Source organism: Haemaphysalis longicornis, unplaced genomic scaffold (genome assembly GCF_048455015.1).
Source record: "Haemaphysalis longicornis isolate Haplotype H1 unplaced genomic scaffold, Haemaphysalis longicornis Haplotype H1 scaffold_2, whole genome shotgun sequence".
Taxonomy (NCBI): Eukaryota; Metazoa; Arthropoda; class Arachnida; order Ixodida; family Ixodidae; genus Haemaphysalis; species Haemaphysalis longicornis.
In genome coordinates this window covers 287,925,504-287,942,569 of record NW_027526295.1, presented here as the reverse complement: position 1 = coordinate 287,942,569, position 17,066 = coordinate 287,925,504, and the positions used below count along the sequence as shown (strand labels likewise).

General features: G+C 47.6%; 1 protein-coding gene across 1 annotated transcript in view; it reads right to left on the bottom strand.

Annotated features, from left to right (window-relative positions):
- The window catches only part of LOC144168665 (uncharacterized), a 42,303-nt gene continuing 25,237 nt past the window's right edge, over positions 1–17,066 (bottom strand). The window contains exons 4-6 of the mRNA XM_077697608.1: positions 16,588–16,758; positions 14,314–14,487; positions 1–7,711 (exon numbers count right to left, since the gene is read on the bottom strand). Of these exons, the coding sequence (XP_077553734.1) occupies positions 7,589–7,711; positions 14,314–14,487; positions 16,588–16,758 (468 nt within the window). The 3' untranslated portion in view covers positions 1–7,588. The remainder of the gene's footprint in view (positions 7,712–14,313; positions 14,488–16,587; positions 16,759–17,066) is intronic.

Genomic DNA, 17,066 nt, shown 5'->3' with positions numbered 1-17,066 from the left:
TGACACATTCCAAAAAGAAAAGTTTAATGCAGTGTCATTCGGCAAACATTCTCAGTCTACCACGAAGTCTATAATCGGAACAGGCTGAGAAAAAAGTAACATCACTAGACAACACACTACTATGTAACAGTTTGCACGCACTAATTAGTTACATGTCAATATACCGACACAACACTGACATATCTGACCAACACTTAACACACACAATGAACAAGTGTACATAACAGAACGAGTGCATAATTTATACAAAATGTGCCTGCCACATATCCGCCCTCCCACGATGACTATGACTCTTTTTCAATGCGGAAGCAAGCATGTACAAGGATGATGGTGGAGCACTCAAGACTGCACAACAGACCACATCACTGCAAAATTTTTTTTTTATTACAATCATGAGAGTGACACCCAGCTCCGAAATTTGCAAGATGTGTTATGATCAGTTAATGCGCTCCTTTCCGCACTTGTGCACGACAGAAATCTAGGCTTGCTACTCAGTACCACGCCTGGGAGAAGTGAAGAATTTGTGGGTCACAAAACAGCAGAAAAAGCAGCACTGCTAACCGGTGCTATTGCCCAGCGGTGCTGTGGAGCTGTTTCGCCCTCTCTGATAAAGCTTTATTGCGGAGAAGATAGGCCTTGCTGGACCATGACCTTCCTAGTGCCACTTAGAAAGAGAACTGGCTGGCACAGTGCCCTTCGGGGTCCTTAGCACAAGTTTATCACACCTCCCATGTCACTGCAAGCAGTAATTACACCTGTTACAACTACTTATTCTGTTCCAAAAACTCTGTGAAAGTCTTCCTCACAAGGAATGCAGTGCACTAGCCATCATAACTTGGAAAACCCAAATTTATTTTGTTCAGTTTCAAACATGCTACACCTATAAACAGTAAAGGTATTCAAATAGTAAAAGGTTCTAATCGAATATGAATACAGAAGAAAAACTGACTCCAAATGCAAAATCGGGTTTTTTTCTTTTTTTTTTTTCATGACAGTGTTTTTTTTTAAGTGAAACAATGCCATTCAAAAGATTTGGCGCTCCCAGCCCACAGTTGGAGCAGCCTGAAACGCACCTTTGTGTTTTCATGTTTTTCATTTATGACACTGGCATTATTCATTCTTTGATGCTTGGCTTTGGGGCAACAGCATGCTCAGTGGCCAGCAGACTGAGCGGTGCCATCCCGGACATTTGCGACGCTCAAATATTTGCACAAAACGAAATAGTCAAAGGTACTGAATATAAGATTCTCAAATCAAGTATGTACCAAATTTGCCAATTCTGCGTTTAAAATTTTGAACATTCACACACCCTTAGTAAACACACACAAACACACATGCACACAAAAATCCAGCACAGTCGGCTGCACAGCAGGGGCTTCGAAAGGGTTTTGAAGGTGGGGTGGCTCGAGACAATCTATGACCCCAATGATGATTTTGCAGTACCAGAAACCAAACCACCTTTTTTTTTTTTCTCGGCGCATGATGTAAGAATTTGGTTACAGAAGAGCAATCGTACCCTCTGCTTGGCACTCAAACTGAACTGCACTGCACTGCACTGCACCTGCAAGCACCCTCGTGCGTGAAGCAGTCGTCATTGGAGTAAAAGTATGGGAAGGAAATAATTTAATCCTTACAGGAACAGCAAGACTCTAGTGATAGTAATGTGCCAGCAACAAGTTCCAAGAAAAACACGTGAATTGACAATTAAGCAATGATTCGCCTCGGTAGAGGGGTTGCACAGTTGGCAAAATGGCTCGGTCATATTGAGCCGGCCTCATGCTTCAGACCACTCCAGCCAGTTTTTTCCTTTCTTCAGTTTTACAGCCATGGTTTATCTCATGGTTTCTCAAAGTGGGTTCCCCGCAACCTAGGGGTTCCGCAGGCCCCTCCTCAGGGTTCCGCGAGCCACTGATGAATTTTACCTGGTTCCGCAGTCGCAAAGTCTTATATGGTGAACTTGAGGTACGATCGATCTAAGGAACCTCCATTACTCACGCCCGAGTGTCAGTAAGCACATCTCGGCGCATAACAGAAATGCGCGAGCTGCGCAATAAATCTCGCCAGCAGCTTGTAGCCAGCCAGACTCCGAAAACGAGCCACGTGGTTAAACTATTGCACTTGAATCTCGGTCTTATATTACCCCCATGCGCATTTCTCCTGTTTGGAGATAGGTGCCGCTAGCGTACGCGTTCGCGTAAAGTCGACGGGGAAAAAAAACGATACCCTTGCTTGCTTTTGAATTTATTGCACGTTAATGTAGCATGAACGGAATGAAAACTGGTGGGAGTGGGGGGGGGGGGAGTTCCTTGGCACTTAACGGAACTTGGCAGGGTTCCCTGGGACCAACATGCTTGAGAACCCCTGGTTTATCTAATCGTGCCAAGACCAGGCGGGGCTGAGCCCTCCCTCTTCGACAACATGGCCCCCTTTCACAGCCCCTGCTGCACAGCCTTTGATGTCGCCTAAAACTACGATGCTCTTAGAGTGAATAGCATTTACGTCCCTCGCATCATTGCACTCCATGCTAGTTATATTGCAATTCCCTGTGCCATCCACTTCAAACACATGTCTGTTTACACACACAGCCCCTCACTAACAGGTCGTTAACAATTGCAACAGAAGACGGGAGGAGCAGCATCATCACAAGCCGCCACCCAGTGGTGTGACAAAGTTTGCATCAGCTAAGGACAGTCATTTCACGGCTGTCAGTCCACTAGGCTTGCACACATTTAGTGCTACTGCGCATTCAAAAAGGGCTGGAAAGTGCCATGCTTCATCGCCCAACCCAACAAAGGGGTGCTTCCTGCAACGTTGGGAGTATGGCCCCTGTCAGACAAGCTCGCCAATGAGCTTGGTCGCCAGGATTTTGTGGATGGACCCAGCAAGCATACAAAGAGGACCATCTGCTGCAACAGTTAACGCATGGAGATACTTCAAAGCAACCAATAGCACAGGGCCCAGCATGCACAGCATGCAGCAGCATCCATTTGTACCGAGTAGAATGTGTTCCCAATGTGTTACACCAAGAAAAATAAGTTACACAGCTCCCCCTCCACACACTCGAACCCGCTGACCCACAGACCCTTGGCCCCCAGGACCTTTCTAGGGGGGAACAATGAACAGAAATGGGACGGTCTACAGACGTAGCCTTCACATTATTGTGTGAACAGAGCAAATAAATTGCTGCCAGCCATTCAAGCAAGTGATACACGTCTGATCACACTACCAGACTACTTTGCAAATCCACAGGCCGTGTTCCAAGTAAGCATAGACAAATTCTTCTTTCATCAGAGAAGAATGTTTGAACATGCTACTTCCCCCACCCCACCTTCCTCACTGATCAAATGTGTCAGCTGCAAAACTGCAGTCCAATTGTGGGCACATTTAGCCTAAATAAAAATCGTTCACCCCTCCAACAAACGACGACGACGATGGTTGAACGCGAAGCTTTCTCGTGGCCGATTCTTTGGTTGTCGTCAGAGCTTTCCAAACCGCTTGCTTCATAACACGAGGGACCCAGGTTCGATTCCAGCCACGGGAGGCGTTTTCCTCTTTCACTTTGGCATTTTCAGTCATCAGTGAGAACACTAAAGCTTGTCTTTAAAAGTTGGAACGTACAGCCAAGTATGTGAGATCAAAATTTGTGAGTACTGAGATAGCATCAAGGGACAGTGCAAACCAATGTGGCATCAATGCAGCACTTCGCAAGGCAGCCGCCAACGATGCATGCCGTTTGCTCTCCCTCTTCAGCTTTTAAAGATGCCGTATAATAAGCACAACTTTTAAATTAAAGATGCCGTATAATAAGCACAACTTTTAGATTGGATTAGCAGTGCTTCATGCCCTCCCCCTCCTCTCGTGCCATTTCCGTGTAAAGACATTTCAAGCTACCTGAAAATGAGATTGTAATTTGTTTCTCGCCACGTGCTGAAAATTTCATTGCAGTTTTGCTGTTCTAAGGAACCAATCAACATGGCAGCCACATTTCTGCATAGCACCTTCAAAAGCAATTTAAACGGGCCATGAAGAGAAAATACAACTTACTTATACTCAAAAGATTTGGTGTTTCATGTGCCCCAGCACTTGTCTGGCAGCAAGAAATGCTGTTAGTCACCGAGAAATGGAACATTTTAAGCCAAAACTTTACTTGTCCCAGAGGTTGCTGCAATTCTCAGGACTGGACTCCACAATATTCAGCGGACCAGTGAGATATATCTAACATGGGAACCTGCACATTCCGGCTTGACCGGGAATGAATGCGCGCACGACGCCGCTTGAGGGTTTTCAAACCGAGCTGGTGACACTCACAGCGCTTATTTACTTGGCTGTTCGGGCAGGGATCGGCTCGTGTCCTACAGAGACATCACTACAGGCTGCAACAGGCCCGCTTCCCCTGACCTCATCCTACCCTGAGTAAATGGCGATTTGTGGCTTGGCGACTGCTGCAGACAAACTCAAACCCCAACCCAGTTGCGTACAGGCACTGTTACCCTGGGAAACATTCTGGCAAGTGCCACCGGTGCGAGGGCAGGGCACCCCTAGCATACATGCTGTGGGCCTAATGGGGGAATCCTTCGAATGAACGCATTTTATTTTCATGGCCCCTTCAGGCGTGCATGAACAAGCGCAACTATAACCTTTACAACCTGTTTTTTCCTTTTTAACCAGGCTGTGTGCGTATGCGTTGATGGATGTAAAACTGCACACTTTACGAAGTTTTTTCCTGTTCCCCACAGGGGCCATGAAGAGGAAACGCAAGCTTGGCTCATTGAAAACATTGCTTTGTCCCTACAACAATGCCACTCTTATTGCAAACTTGCAGCAGTGGCGACTCCCCAGCCACTTCCCGGCAATTCGCCGACGACATCGCAGAATCTTGTCTGTGCTCGGCAGCCGCCCGCCAAAGCCACCGCCAAGAAACATGGCAGGGCGATTTGCAGTATGGCGCCTAGTTCCATTTGGTCGTATCACTTCAATGCTAAGCCGCAGTGAACGCACTAGCAACAATAATAAATCCCCCCTGCCCACAAGGCATCACTGCTGCGTGAAATTTGAAGGTTCTTTAATATTTCTTGTGTTTCTCGGTTTTAAAAAGAGTCGCAGCTGGAATGGAGCCGAGTGAGTTGCCCAAGGCCGGTTCCTTCAAATTAAGCAACGTTGTATTTTGTCTTCATGGCCCCTCTAAAGGCGAAGCTCGCAACTTTTATGCCCTCACCTGTGCTTCGCACGGGGAAATGCACCTCCAAGTCTCAATTTCATTGCACATCGAAAAAGTAAATGCACATTTTCTGGCCCACAAAACAATTCTGACTGGCAGCCATTGCGGAGACACCTGTTTTGAGAAGGAAACAATAAAAAAAAAATACACGAGTGCCATGCCCCTTAGCAAATGGCAATTGATGTTTAAAACACGACACCAGAGTGTAAAATGAGCTCACTATTTGTACGTCACTCGCAAAAGTCCTGCACACTGGACCAGCGCTACCATTTCCGCCACAACAGAGCTCCCAACAAGCTTCGCAAGACACCCAACGTATAGAATGGTGACACAAATACACTGAGATGCGATCTTCCCCTTAAAGCTTTAATTTGCCCACATGGCAAGAAGTGATGCGCCTGCCCCACCAGGGGCAGTGTGCAGAGCAGTGCCGCACAGAAGGGCACAAGATGCACGTGGCAGGCCGGCCCCGAGGGTTGCCCCAGCGTGCACACGCTTGCCCAGCCTCCGATGCAAACGAGACGCACGCGGGTGGGAAAGCACTGTTCAATGACTAGGACCACAGAGCCACATGCAAAGCATCCCGAGCTTCGGCAGCAGCAACGGCAGCACAGCGCGCCATGCTGCCTCTTCTACAGGCCTCTGGGAAATGCAGCAGCCAAAGAGACGGCCAGCCAAGCTCTGGTGCTGCACACGTCGAGCGGCGCCTGCTTTGCATGTGGGAAAGCTTGGCACTGCAGTCGCCGAAGCGGCTTGCTGTGTATCAATTGTCAAGTGCAGTCTGGTGCCACCACCGTTAGTAATAACAGAGAATAGCCCAGCATGTCCGAAACGCAAACAAACAAAAGACACGTTGAATTGCACTGGTAGCACTGCGGCAAACCATGTCTTAAGCCCAACACAACTAATAAAAGGCTTCATCATGTGGAGAAAAATTTTGAGACGTCCTTCAAGGTTTTGCAGTAAAATGCAGAGTGGTTACAACAGATGTATTTATGTATGCATGTACGTATGCATGTGTATGTATGTATGTACGCATACACACGTATCTACACTGCAGCAGACTTCAATTTAACCCAACCTTATTACGTGCAAGTCCCTTTCTCTTGGTGAGCTACTGTGGCAGCAAAACAGAAAGAAAACTGTCAGCAAACCACCAAGGGCCGTCACCAAGCCACAGTGCAGCATAAAGAAATGCCCCATTTGAACATGCATAACAACTGTCACTTTGAAAATTAAGCATTTACTCAATTTTGCCCTTTTGCAGTAGACAAATTTTTGAATAGTGACAATTATGCCAATGCTTGCTGTTCAGGTGCTTCTGTTATAGCCTTCTGGTTATCCCAGGCATGTATCTGTGGCTTCTTTGAGTTAAGCTTAATGAGAGTTTATGTATATATGGCAGCTGCTAAAATGGCCCCTCGAGGTACATATAGAATGCAAAAAAGAGCGCATCTCTTTGAATCGCAATATAAGTTGAAGGGGCTCACATAAGAGCTCAAGCTTAATTTTTTGCTTGATGAGCCTAGCAAAACACAACTGTCTGTCTGAAGTGTGCTTAAATCTTCTTACAAACTTTACAGTGAATCTTTGCCCGCAAAATACATGGATGCCCAAGCATAATACAGTTCCTCTAGGCCCTATTGCAACAAAAAAAAAAGCGCCGCTTCAGAAAGCCCCTTTTAAATCGTCAGGCTTTAAACTGCCCAAAGAAAAGAGAAAGAACGCATCAAAAAGATAACAGCCCTATTCCTTGCTGTCACAAGTGTGGCTTGCCTGTTTAGGATATATGTACAAGTTGGTGAAATGTACAGTTGGGTTTCTACAAATGGCTGGTCAAATGTTTGGATGGGTTCTAACAATGTCTTTATGAGAAGCTTGCCCAAGCAGTTGGCTCTCAAACCTTCTATCTGTTGGATGCATATAAGACGAGCCTCATCGCCTCTTACACTCCTGGTGAAGAGGGGGACCTTTGCAAGTAGTCTCTCTCAAAGGGAGCACGCCCAGAGGCAAGAAGGCCAGGCTGGCCTGTTTCAAAACAGGCGCACAGGCTCTACGCACGAGGCCAGCAGTGGCTGCCTGCTGTGACTGCAGCCCGCCTTTCTCTTTGCTGCTTAGTGCAACGCCCACCCTCTCAAATGAGCCACAGCAGCAAATGTCCTGGTGAAGTGTCAAGTGGCCTCAAAGTTTGCTTTTCTGAAGACAGTCTGCCTCTTTCACCGTCCACATCCCAGGAAGAACTTGCATCAAGAGAAGCGCTGCGCTCGAAGAAAGGTCTGGGAAGATGGTTTCTGCATGATGGTGGTGGTGGTGGTGGTGTGAAGTGACGTAAAACGTGCCACTGGTGAAGAAGGGACGGCGATGACTTGATCACTGCTTGCGTCGACAGGAGCGCTTGTGCTCCTTGTGCCAGTGAACCTGCTGGCATTCGACGCTGCAGTACAGGGTGTTCCAACAGCAATGGTAGATGGCCTCCGCTTCGCAGTTGTAGCACTGCAAGGACATAGTTTCACATAAGCGCTACAGATGGCCACTTGGTCGCCAGCTTGCGTAGAAGATGGCAGTCTTTTCAGTGACAGTTAGTGCTCACTTGGCTAAGACAAACCAGACACACAAGCTCACAAGCTACAAAACACCACTGCCAGAAAAATATTAGTTCCCCATTTTATGAAAAGCAAAAGATTGACAGAATTAGACCGGTCTTTGGAGCACTTTGAGCACAGGTTCGTGACACTGTGGGGAAATAAAATCCCCGCGTTACGCATTTGAGACAGCATGTGTATGGTAGGTGGTAGTTCTGCAGTTTATTCTCATGCCGCTTTGGCTGCTGCTAATGTCGGTGAAACTGCAGTGCCATTCTATGCACAGCTTCTACTAACGACCGCAAAAATGGTCTAGCGAAATTCCACCGTACAAGCTTGACTGCCAAGACACTATTACTTGCCATTGCAACCTAAATACAGTGCAGTGAAGCCCTGATTATACATCCCCCGTTTTTACGATGACCCGCTCATTACTACCGATCACCGTGATCCCAGCAAAGTTCCCATAGAAACAACGCATTAAAAACCCCGATTATACAGCGCTCGAGCGCATGTGGTCCACTTCATACGACGGACACTGGCAAGGATAAACTGAAGTTTTCCCCACATCTACGCCGCTCTGCCGCCTCCCACCCATTTTCATTTCTTAACGCTCGTTTGACGCTGCTTGATGTGCAAAGGTGAACAGTTTGGGGCAGGCCCAACCAATTGCTGGACAGACGCAAGCAAGCAGGCGGGTACTGGAGGGTGGGAGCTTAACCTTCGACGGACCCAAGCGGCAGAGGTGGCCAGTGGACTGCCAATTTGAAGCTCCCGCAGAGCCAACAAATGTGAACACATATGCTGAAACCCCACAGCGATGAACAAACATCCACTTTCCTCGCCTGCTTGATCAAAGTTTCTTTCACGACGCACTCCCTCCCCCTGTTCGTTGTTTCAACCTCCCCATCAACCCACAGTCTAAGGACTTTACCACTCTTAGCACCTGATGCCTGCTTAGCAGTGTCGCTTCGTTCCCTCCCTTCCCACCTTCTCCCACTACTGCTCGTTCCCCTTGGCCTTGGCAGTTTCACACTCTCGCTCAGCCGCGTCGGTCTTCCCAGCTCGTGTGCGCAAAGCGCAGGACTGGCGGGCTAGCGTTGGACGGCATGGGGGTCACGTACAGAGCGGAGCACGGCTGGCGGGTTAGTGCAGATGCCACGGAGAGAAGGGAGGCACAAAATAGGCACTCTCTTTTTTTAGAAACCTGAGATTTCAGCTAGAGGTTTGCAAATTATGTGAGAACGCACTACATATAGTACAGTTAAACCTCGTTATAACGAAATTGAAGGGGCACCGCGATTTGCTCGTTATAGCCAATATTTCGTTATAGCCGTAGCCGACATTTACTGCAAATATTATGCATTGTAGTTACCTAAAACAAAAAGCGGGCGAAATAGCATCTTGCTGCACGGCGATAGTAAAATAAACACATTCCGGAAGTAAAAAGGAAAAGTCAGGAACATACTTTATTGCAGTTCAAAACTTGTATTTCAAAGAGACTTGGCTACGAAGAAGTCCGTAATTGGACATAGATGCACCTTCCTGATGCAAGCGATGGCCCCCTCAGCTGCGGCCGCTACGTTCACGCCATCTTCGCCGCCCCCGTGCGTGCCAAAGAAGCGACGCAGCACGCCCACCGCATCTAGTGCCTCCGACGCCGTCCTTAACGCTTCTTTTCAAGCCATGTGCAACAGCGCTGACGATGGACTCTCGGTTGCTCACGATGGTGGACAGCGTACTCGTCCACACGTCAAAGTCTCTTGCCACCTTACCTTCCTTCGCGCCCGATGCGACGGCTTTATCATAACCGTCTTCTGTTCAAGCGTGATAGTATTTTGCTTTCGCTTCCCGCCTGTCGCACTCGCGTTGTCGGAATCACGCCGGCAGTACGATAAAAGATAAGGCTGAAGACTGCCAAAACCCACGCACACACAACTACACAGCGACGTCGGCGATACGAACAGTGGAGGAGGGAAGGGGGGAGGAAGGCGACACAACCGCGCGCGTTATGTGCATTGGGGGTTCTTCTCGGGCTCACCGCGGATAGTCCGCGGATTCCCCGAAGCCATAGGGATACGTGGTAAAATCGAACGTCGGACTGCTTCTCGGGGAGCCCGCGGTGAGTCCGACATCGAAGCGCCCCATTGTCTGCATGCTGTGTGCAGCGAGAGGAGGTTGGGGGCTTCGCGGGCGCAGCGTCCGCATGGCGCGCCAGCCAGCTTTGCGCGCGTGGCGGGAGTTTTGAACAGCTAATACAGTTGCCGCGTCACGCACTGTCTCAAATCCGCGTTGCGCACTGTTGTAACATTAGCTCAAAATTTGATTTCTCAACGAAATTTGTTCGTTATATCCCGTAACGGGGAAATTTTACCTCGTTAAAACGAGGTTTTAAATACATTGGTTTCTATGGGGACTTTCAAGGGGAATTACGATTTGCTCGTTATATCCATTATTTCGTTATAGCCCGTCTCGTTATAACGAGGTTTAACTGTAATTTAAATAAGTTCTTAGCCCAACTGTTGCGCGAGACAGTCTACAACTAGGGCAGCATTTACCCGAACCCCAATTATACAACATCCTGTTCATACAACGCTTTCATGTGGTCCCTTAAAAGTCATATTAACTCTTTCGCTACCGCGCCTATCAAAATCGATCAATTTGATCGATACTTTTGGGAGCGCCTTTTCATAGCGTTCCAGGCGTTTCTCGAACAAGTAAAGCTGTTTGGAGTTAGATCAGAAAATGGCCTTTCAAAATCAGTTTTGTTTTCATTTTTGCAACGGAAACATGATTTTTGACATGCTTTTGAATCACCCGGGTGTGGAAAAGGGGCGTGGTCATCGCGCGTCACGGCTACCAACGAAGAATGCTTGGAACTCGTAATTACTCTGCACCAGCGCTTGTTTTTTTGCTATCAGGGCGTGAATGGGGAACCAGCAAACGATTTTCAATCGTCAGGTTCGCGTTCTGACAGTAATAATACCAGAAATCGGCTGAAAATGTCAAGCAGTGCCTGGTTGCAAAGCTACTTTATGATTTTAGGCAGTTTTATTGCCTTTGCGCTCGTTGTTCTAAGTACTGTGGTAGTTCTACTTACCCCAGGACCATTCGCAAACAGTTTACAACAGTTTCGGTTTCGTTTCTGCATCGCGAAATTCATATTTAGCGCTACTACGCAGTTACCCAACTTCAAGGCTACCTGCCATGGCGCCTGAAGCGTCCGCGACTGATCCTCGAACAAAGCACGGCGCTCCTGATTTCCCCCCACCCTAACCCGATTTCTGCGATAAGAACTTCAGATGCAAGTCAAAAGGTCACACCCAGTCGCCAGATAACTGTTCCGCCGAGGACAACGCTTCAAACCGGCCTTACACTGCCAGCTGTTCGCCTTCCAGTTTCGTTTCCATGTGAGGGTATATCGGGGTGTCTAATGTTGCTGCTTAGTTGAACTGTCTATTCGGACGGAGTCTCTGAAAAGTTTTTGTACTGTTTCATTTGAAAAATGTTAGGTGGCGCTGCAATAGAGGAGGCTCGTTGTGCTGATCTATCTTTTTCAGCGCGCAACTGCTACTCGGCCAAAGATCGCAGGGCACGATTCTAGCTCATCGTACCTCATTTTTGTGAGCAAGGCTACAATTGCGAGTAAGAAGATGATAATAAAGCTCAGCTTTATGTTTTGAGAGATAACTGACCGTGAACGACAACAAGCGTCAGCCATGGCGTTCCGTTTTCAACTTCATGCATGTTTTTTTCCGCATCGCGTGCTTGTTCCAAATATTGTGCTCGCTGTAAATGCAAAGTCAGCCATTGACAAGATGTTTTTACGTTATGTGGGGACAAATTGGTGCCTCTGATAATGACAAACCGCCAGATTTATTCCAGAAAATTACCCGAAATTGCACATTTTGAATTGGAGGTTGGGCTTCACCGCATGACACGAGCACCGTGCATGCTAACATTTTTTTTTATATGTGACAAACTGTTCCGCGCAAGTCGACGTTTTTTCTAGGGCGTGTTTTTGAAATGTTTTCCTACAAAATGTATATTCTAATTTTTTTCTATTACCGGTGGTTTGATATACACAACTCGTTTTTTATCATTTTTTTTTCGACAACTTGACAAAAATTTTGGTTTTGATATTTTTTTACAACTATGATATATAAAAACCTTTAAAAAACTGGTATTATTGGAAATGCCATGAAATAATCTGCATTTTGTGCTCCTGCAATTAGTGCCTAACCAATTTTTTAGGAGGAAAAAAAATGTTTTCTTGGACCCCTAAAATTAGTCAATTTTCCGGCGGTAGCGAAAGAGTTAATGGAGTTCCACTGTAAAGTGCCTGCCAGCCCATGACTTCACATATGCACGTTGAACTAAATTTACATTCTAAAAAAAAAAAAAAAACACGGGTTAAGGGGGGACACTGGTCTTAAAACAGCCTCTTTTAATTTTCTAGTGAACTTTGTAAAACTTGTCAGTCTTGCTGCTTTTCTCCCACTGATTTCAGATATGCCATTATTTTCTCAGTAGGTCAATTAGTTCCCAATATAATTAGCACTAATTAGCCATTTTTAGTCAAGCAATAGACAGAACAGTGTTGGTCATAAAACTGTAATCTTTATATTTTCCAATACTATGAACCCTGGTGAGTGCAATAATCGAAGCAGTTTTTTGATGCATCGCTTGGAACTAATTTTAAAGCCCATTAAACTTTGGTAGCACCAGTGGCAAGGAGCCATTTTGAGTGCCCATTTCAAACACCAAAGTTTAACGAGCTGTAAAATTAGTTCCAAGCAGTGCATCAAAAAACTGCTTCGATTATTGCACTCACCAGGGTTCATAGTATTGGAAAATATAAAGATTACAGTTTTATGACCAACACTGTTTTGTCTATTGCTTGACTAAAAATGGCTAATTAGTGCTAATTATCTTGGAAACTAATTGACCTACTGAGAAAATAATGGCATATCTGAAATCAGTGGGAGAAAAGCAGCAAGACTGAGAAGTTTCACAAAGGTTGCTTGAAAATTAAAAGAAATTGTTTTAAGACCAGTGTCCCCCCTTAAGACAGCTTTGAAGGGAGGCAAAAAAGAGGCCTAACAAAAACAAGACCTGCGGCTCGAGCTGCGCCAAGCACAGCAAAAAGGGAGGACAAATCAAATGACACTGGCTTATGGTATAAGCTCAAGTGCCAATAACTATGTTCGGCTGGTTTGAACTGCACGGATCCAGTTGGCTCTGCCTTATAACGGGCTATACATGTACAGGGCCCTGCTTTTACACCTCACAGTTGCCCTGCCTATTCTTGATTGTTACAAGTGGACTTTGTTGCCCTGCCCTTTTCTTTCTTTTTTTTTTGGGGGGGGGGGGGGGGCAGAGGTTGTGGAGCATGTTCTGTACGGTTGGTTTCAAATGCTGGCAAGGTACAGTCGAACCCCACAATAAAGAATCCTCCGGGGAAAGTCGAAAAATTCACTTTTGCCGGAATTTCGTTGCTGTGCGAATGAAACCTAAATGATAGGAAAATGATAGGAAATGATAGTGCTTCATTGCTAGTCGTGCGTGCCTAAGAACGACCGAATTGTGTCAAACGCATCCATCCCGCAGGTTTGCCCTCCCCACACGTTTTTCTCCCTGTTCCTCGACACCGAGTATGTTCAATCATGCAAGCAAGTCCAGCTTCTGTTGACGAACTTGGCCAGGCAGTGGCACCTCGTTGTTCCAAGGCTGTCCACAAAACTAAGTGAGCACCGCTTTGTTGACATCCAGAAAAGCCATAGCCATCACTGTTTTGTTTGGCATCCTTGCTTTTCTAAATGGTAGAGGGAGCGTCAGGCAGTTCCAAACTTGCTATCCTCCCTTCTTCCATTTGGGCCACTGACTTGGGCAATGACGGCTGCCTTATCTTGTAGCAACAAAAACTTCCTTCTTTTGACTGAGGGCAAACGCGCCAATTACCGCGCACGCAATGAACAAACGAGCAATGTTCAGCAGTAGCCAGTTTGCGTACCGTGAGACATGCCATAAGTCACCATGTGTTGCCCCCCGGTGGTGTCGCTACGAGGCCGCCTCCCCGAACGCCCATCGCACGATTGTTTATGTAAACAAATATGGCAGCTGCCGTGAAAGCGCCTTGTGGCTGAAATTTATGCTGTTTTAGCCCATTAAAAAAAAAAGAAAAAAAAAAGATTTGGGTACTTTTTTGACACGTTAGCCTCAAATGAGAAAATGAAGTGTCGACTGGACTTGCAGTGAGAATTTCGTTAACGCGAGACTGCTTCCCACAAACATTTCGTTACACCGAGATACTAAATACATTGGCTCCTATGAACATTCGCCGGGGATCCGAGAATACCTTATTGCTGCGGGATTTCCGTACTCGCGGGATTGCGTTATTGCTGGGTTAGACTGCATTTGTGAGGGACGTTGCCTCATCAGCTGGCCAGCTGTGGCAGCAGAGAGCAAGGCCGGAGGAGCAGTTCCGTGGCAAGAGGGAAAGGTGCCACTGACCCACTGCTTCTTCTTGGTGTCGGAGATGTCCTGGCGGTGGCGCTCGTGCAGCTTGGCCAGCTCCTGTTCGTGGGCCTCCTTGTCCCGGGCCTTGTGGTGCTCCAGCTCGGTGCGCATGCGCTCCAACACGGCCCCCACCTCCTTCAGCTTGGCCGCCTCGCACTGCTGCTCCACCTGCACCGCCACGGGTCGGCAGGGCACGCTCAGGTGTGGCACAGCGCACAAGACCAGACGCCCCTTTCTGTTGCACTGTGCTGCACCATGAATCCCCCTCCAGGTTCCACCAACGCTTCACATGAGTTCTCAGAAAGAACACTCGCCATGTGGGGCAACGCAAGGCACAGTCAATCAGCCCGGTTCCCAAGACCCTGCACAAATACCCCCGCGCAGTGTCCTGGCATCATACCCGCTTCGCAACCCTCTGCTCATGGGTCCCATCTGCTGAATTGTATACTTTTAGCACCCGCACTGCCTGCAAGCTGTCCACTGCGCAACTATATCTAGAACGTAGGTTCCGCAACAGGTACTTCACGCCTACCACAAATGTACAGTATGTGTTGAGACCACCACTGGCACAAGTGTGTCATGATAAAGATGTGTGGTGGGCACCCTCGCTTCACCAGTGTCAAGAAAGCTTCATCATCCAGGTTACATAGTACAAGTTTGTCTTTTTTAACTGCTTTACGTACATGCGGAAAGGAAGCATTACAAGTTAAAGAAAAAGATCAATGCTGCGTTTAGAAAACAAGGGACAGGACCGCTAGGATTTCTTCTTATCCGAGGTAATTCCACCAGGGCTGCTTGGACACAATGGCGTTATCGAGATGCGAAAAGAGGAACACAAGGAAGAAGTTTTCCAAATGCTGAAGAGTAAGGACACGACAGGTGCGCCAAAAGCCCCTTCCCCTTGCCCTCCAGCTGCATTGCAAGAAAGGAACTCCTATCGTCGCCATTAGAAGAAGTCAGTGCATTTGGCCAGTGCTCTTTGTCCGGACATAAAATTCCCAACTTGTTCTAACTTACTGCAAAGGAGAAGCTGGCACGTGTTTTTAAGGGGATTTCTCACTTTCAGCAAGGCACCATTTTGTGTATCCAAGCGCATGAACACAATTGGACTGTGAAAAGCAGTGCTCAATGCTACGTGTTGCAAAGCGTGCAAGTGCGTTCCAATGTTAAAGCAAACAGCCAGTGATAAGCTGGAGTGGGATACCATCGAAGTGTAGTTTATCAAAAAGGTGGGTGAGGAGTGCATCTGCAAACAGTCCATTGCCCCTTGAGAGAGAGATACTGAATTCCTGGAAAGCGGACCGGAATGTAGTTTGTGACACCATGTGTGCTTCAGATATAAAAAGGGATTTTTCAATAATAAAGTCCAGTTGGAAGTGGCGCCTTGTCTGTCTTGTTTGTTTCTTCTTGTGTCGGTATTTTCTGCACCTTTAAAACCTTTTCACCCACATCCAGTTTTGCCAGCATTGAACGCTTCCCTCAGACACCAATCCAGCAACAGGCCCTAACTTCGGCAAGTTTGTTTCACTGTAGCCTTTAATGCAGCAGTGAACTGCCACCAAGTTCCAGCACTCATCCCAGAGTTCTCTGATCCAGTTCAGTACACAAAACAAAAATTTAATACGTAGGCAAGAAATTGGAATTATTGAAAAGGAACAAGGAAAATCAGCCAGCAGGAGACAGCCCTGCTGTTCAGGAGCACAGTACTGTCCCTAAAAGTCAAGCTGTCATGGCAGAAATAATGACCAGCAGGTGATGAACAAAGGCACAATGTCCACTTTGCGTCCGTTTCAGTCATGACGTAATTGCCCTCGCGAGGCCTCTGACCAATGATACCATCTTGAAGGTACGTTGCGCTTGCTGTGAACACAGAGACTTGCACGGGAAAAAAACTTAAGACTTTCACGAGAAGACGGCGCTTCTTCTAGCGCAGTCTTCTCGTGAAAGTCTACGTTTTCTTCCCGTGCAAGTCTCTGTGTTCACAGCAAGCGCAATGTACCTTCAAAACCATGCTACACCAACTAGCCCGACATCAAGCTTTACTGAACTTCATATCGCCTTGCTTGTGCTGTGTCACATCTGCTTGTCTGCCTTCACTCAATATGGGCTCGCTCAACGTGGACACTTATAAACAGACACGAAATGGCCAAACGTGAGAATTCCGACCCCAGTTCACGCCGCACCATGGTGGGCCAGGCGTGTGCACCCAGTGGGTTGCACCTACACGCCTGCTGCCAGCTGGGGCACCACCCATGGTTGTGCACGCACCTCCTGCCTCATCTGTTGGAGGAGCAGCTCCTTCTCCTCGCGGTACTTGGCCTCGAGCTTCTCACGGAGCTCCCGGAACGCCTGGCGGTACTTGGCGTCGCAGTCGCACTTGACGGGCACACTGGGGGCCTCCTCGGGGCTGCCACCCTTGCTGCCCAGCCCCGACAGCATCTGTGTTGGGGAAACAAAGCTCAGGAGCATGCCGGGCCACCCAGCAGCACGCCCGGAAACCATGCACGCTCTCCTCAATCGGGCAGCTCCGTGGTGCATGCGACCGCATCAGGCCTGTGTACCACCTGGGCCCAGGCCATTTTAGTGCTTTTTAATTGCATGACACAACACACGGCCTACTCCAGGCATCACAGGGCAGAGCTGGAGGAAACACATCAGCACAGCTACCATGCTCTAGCTCACTCGGTGCACTGGAGGGGGCCACTGTCACCACCCAATCTTCAATGGAGATTGTGTTACCAGACTGG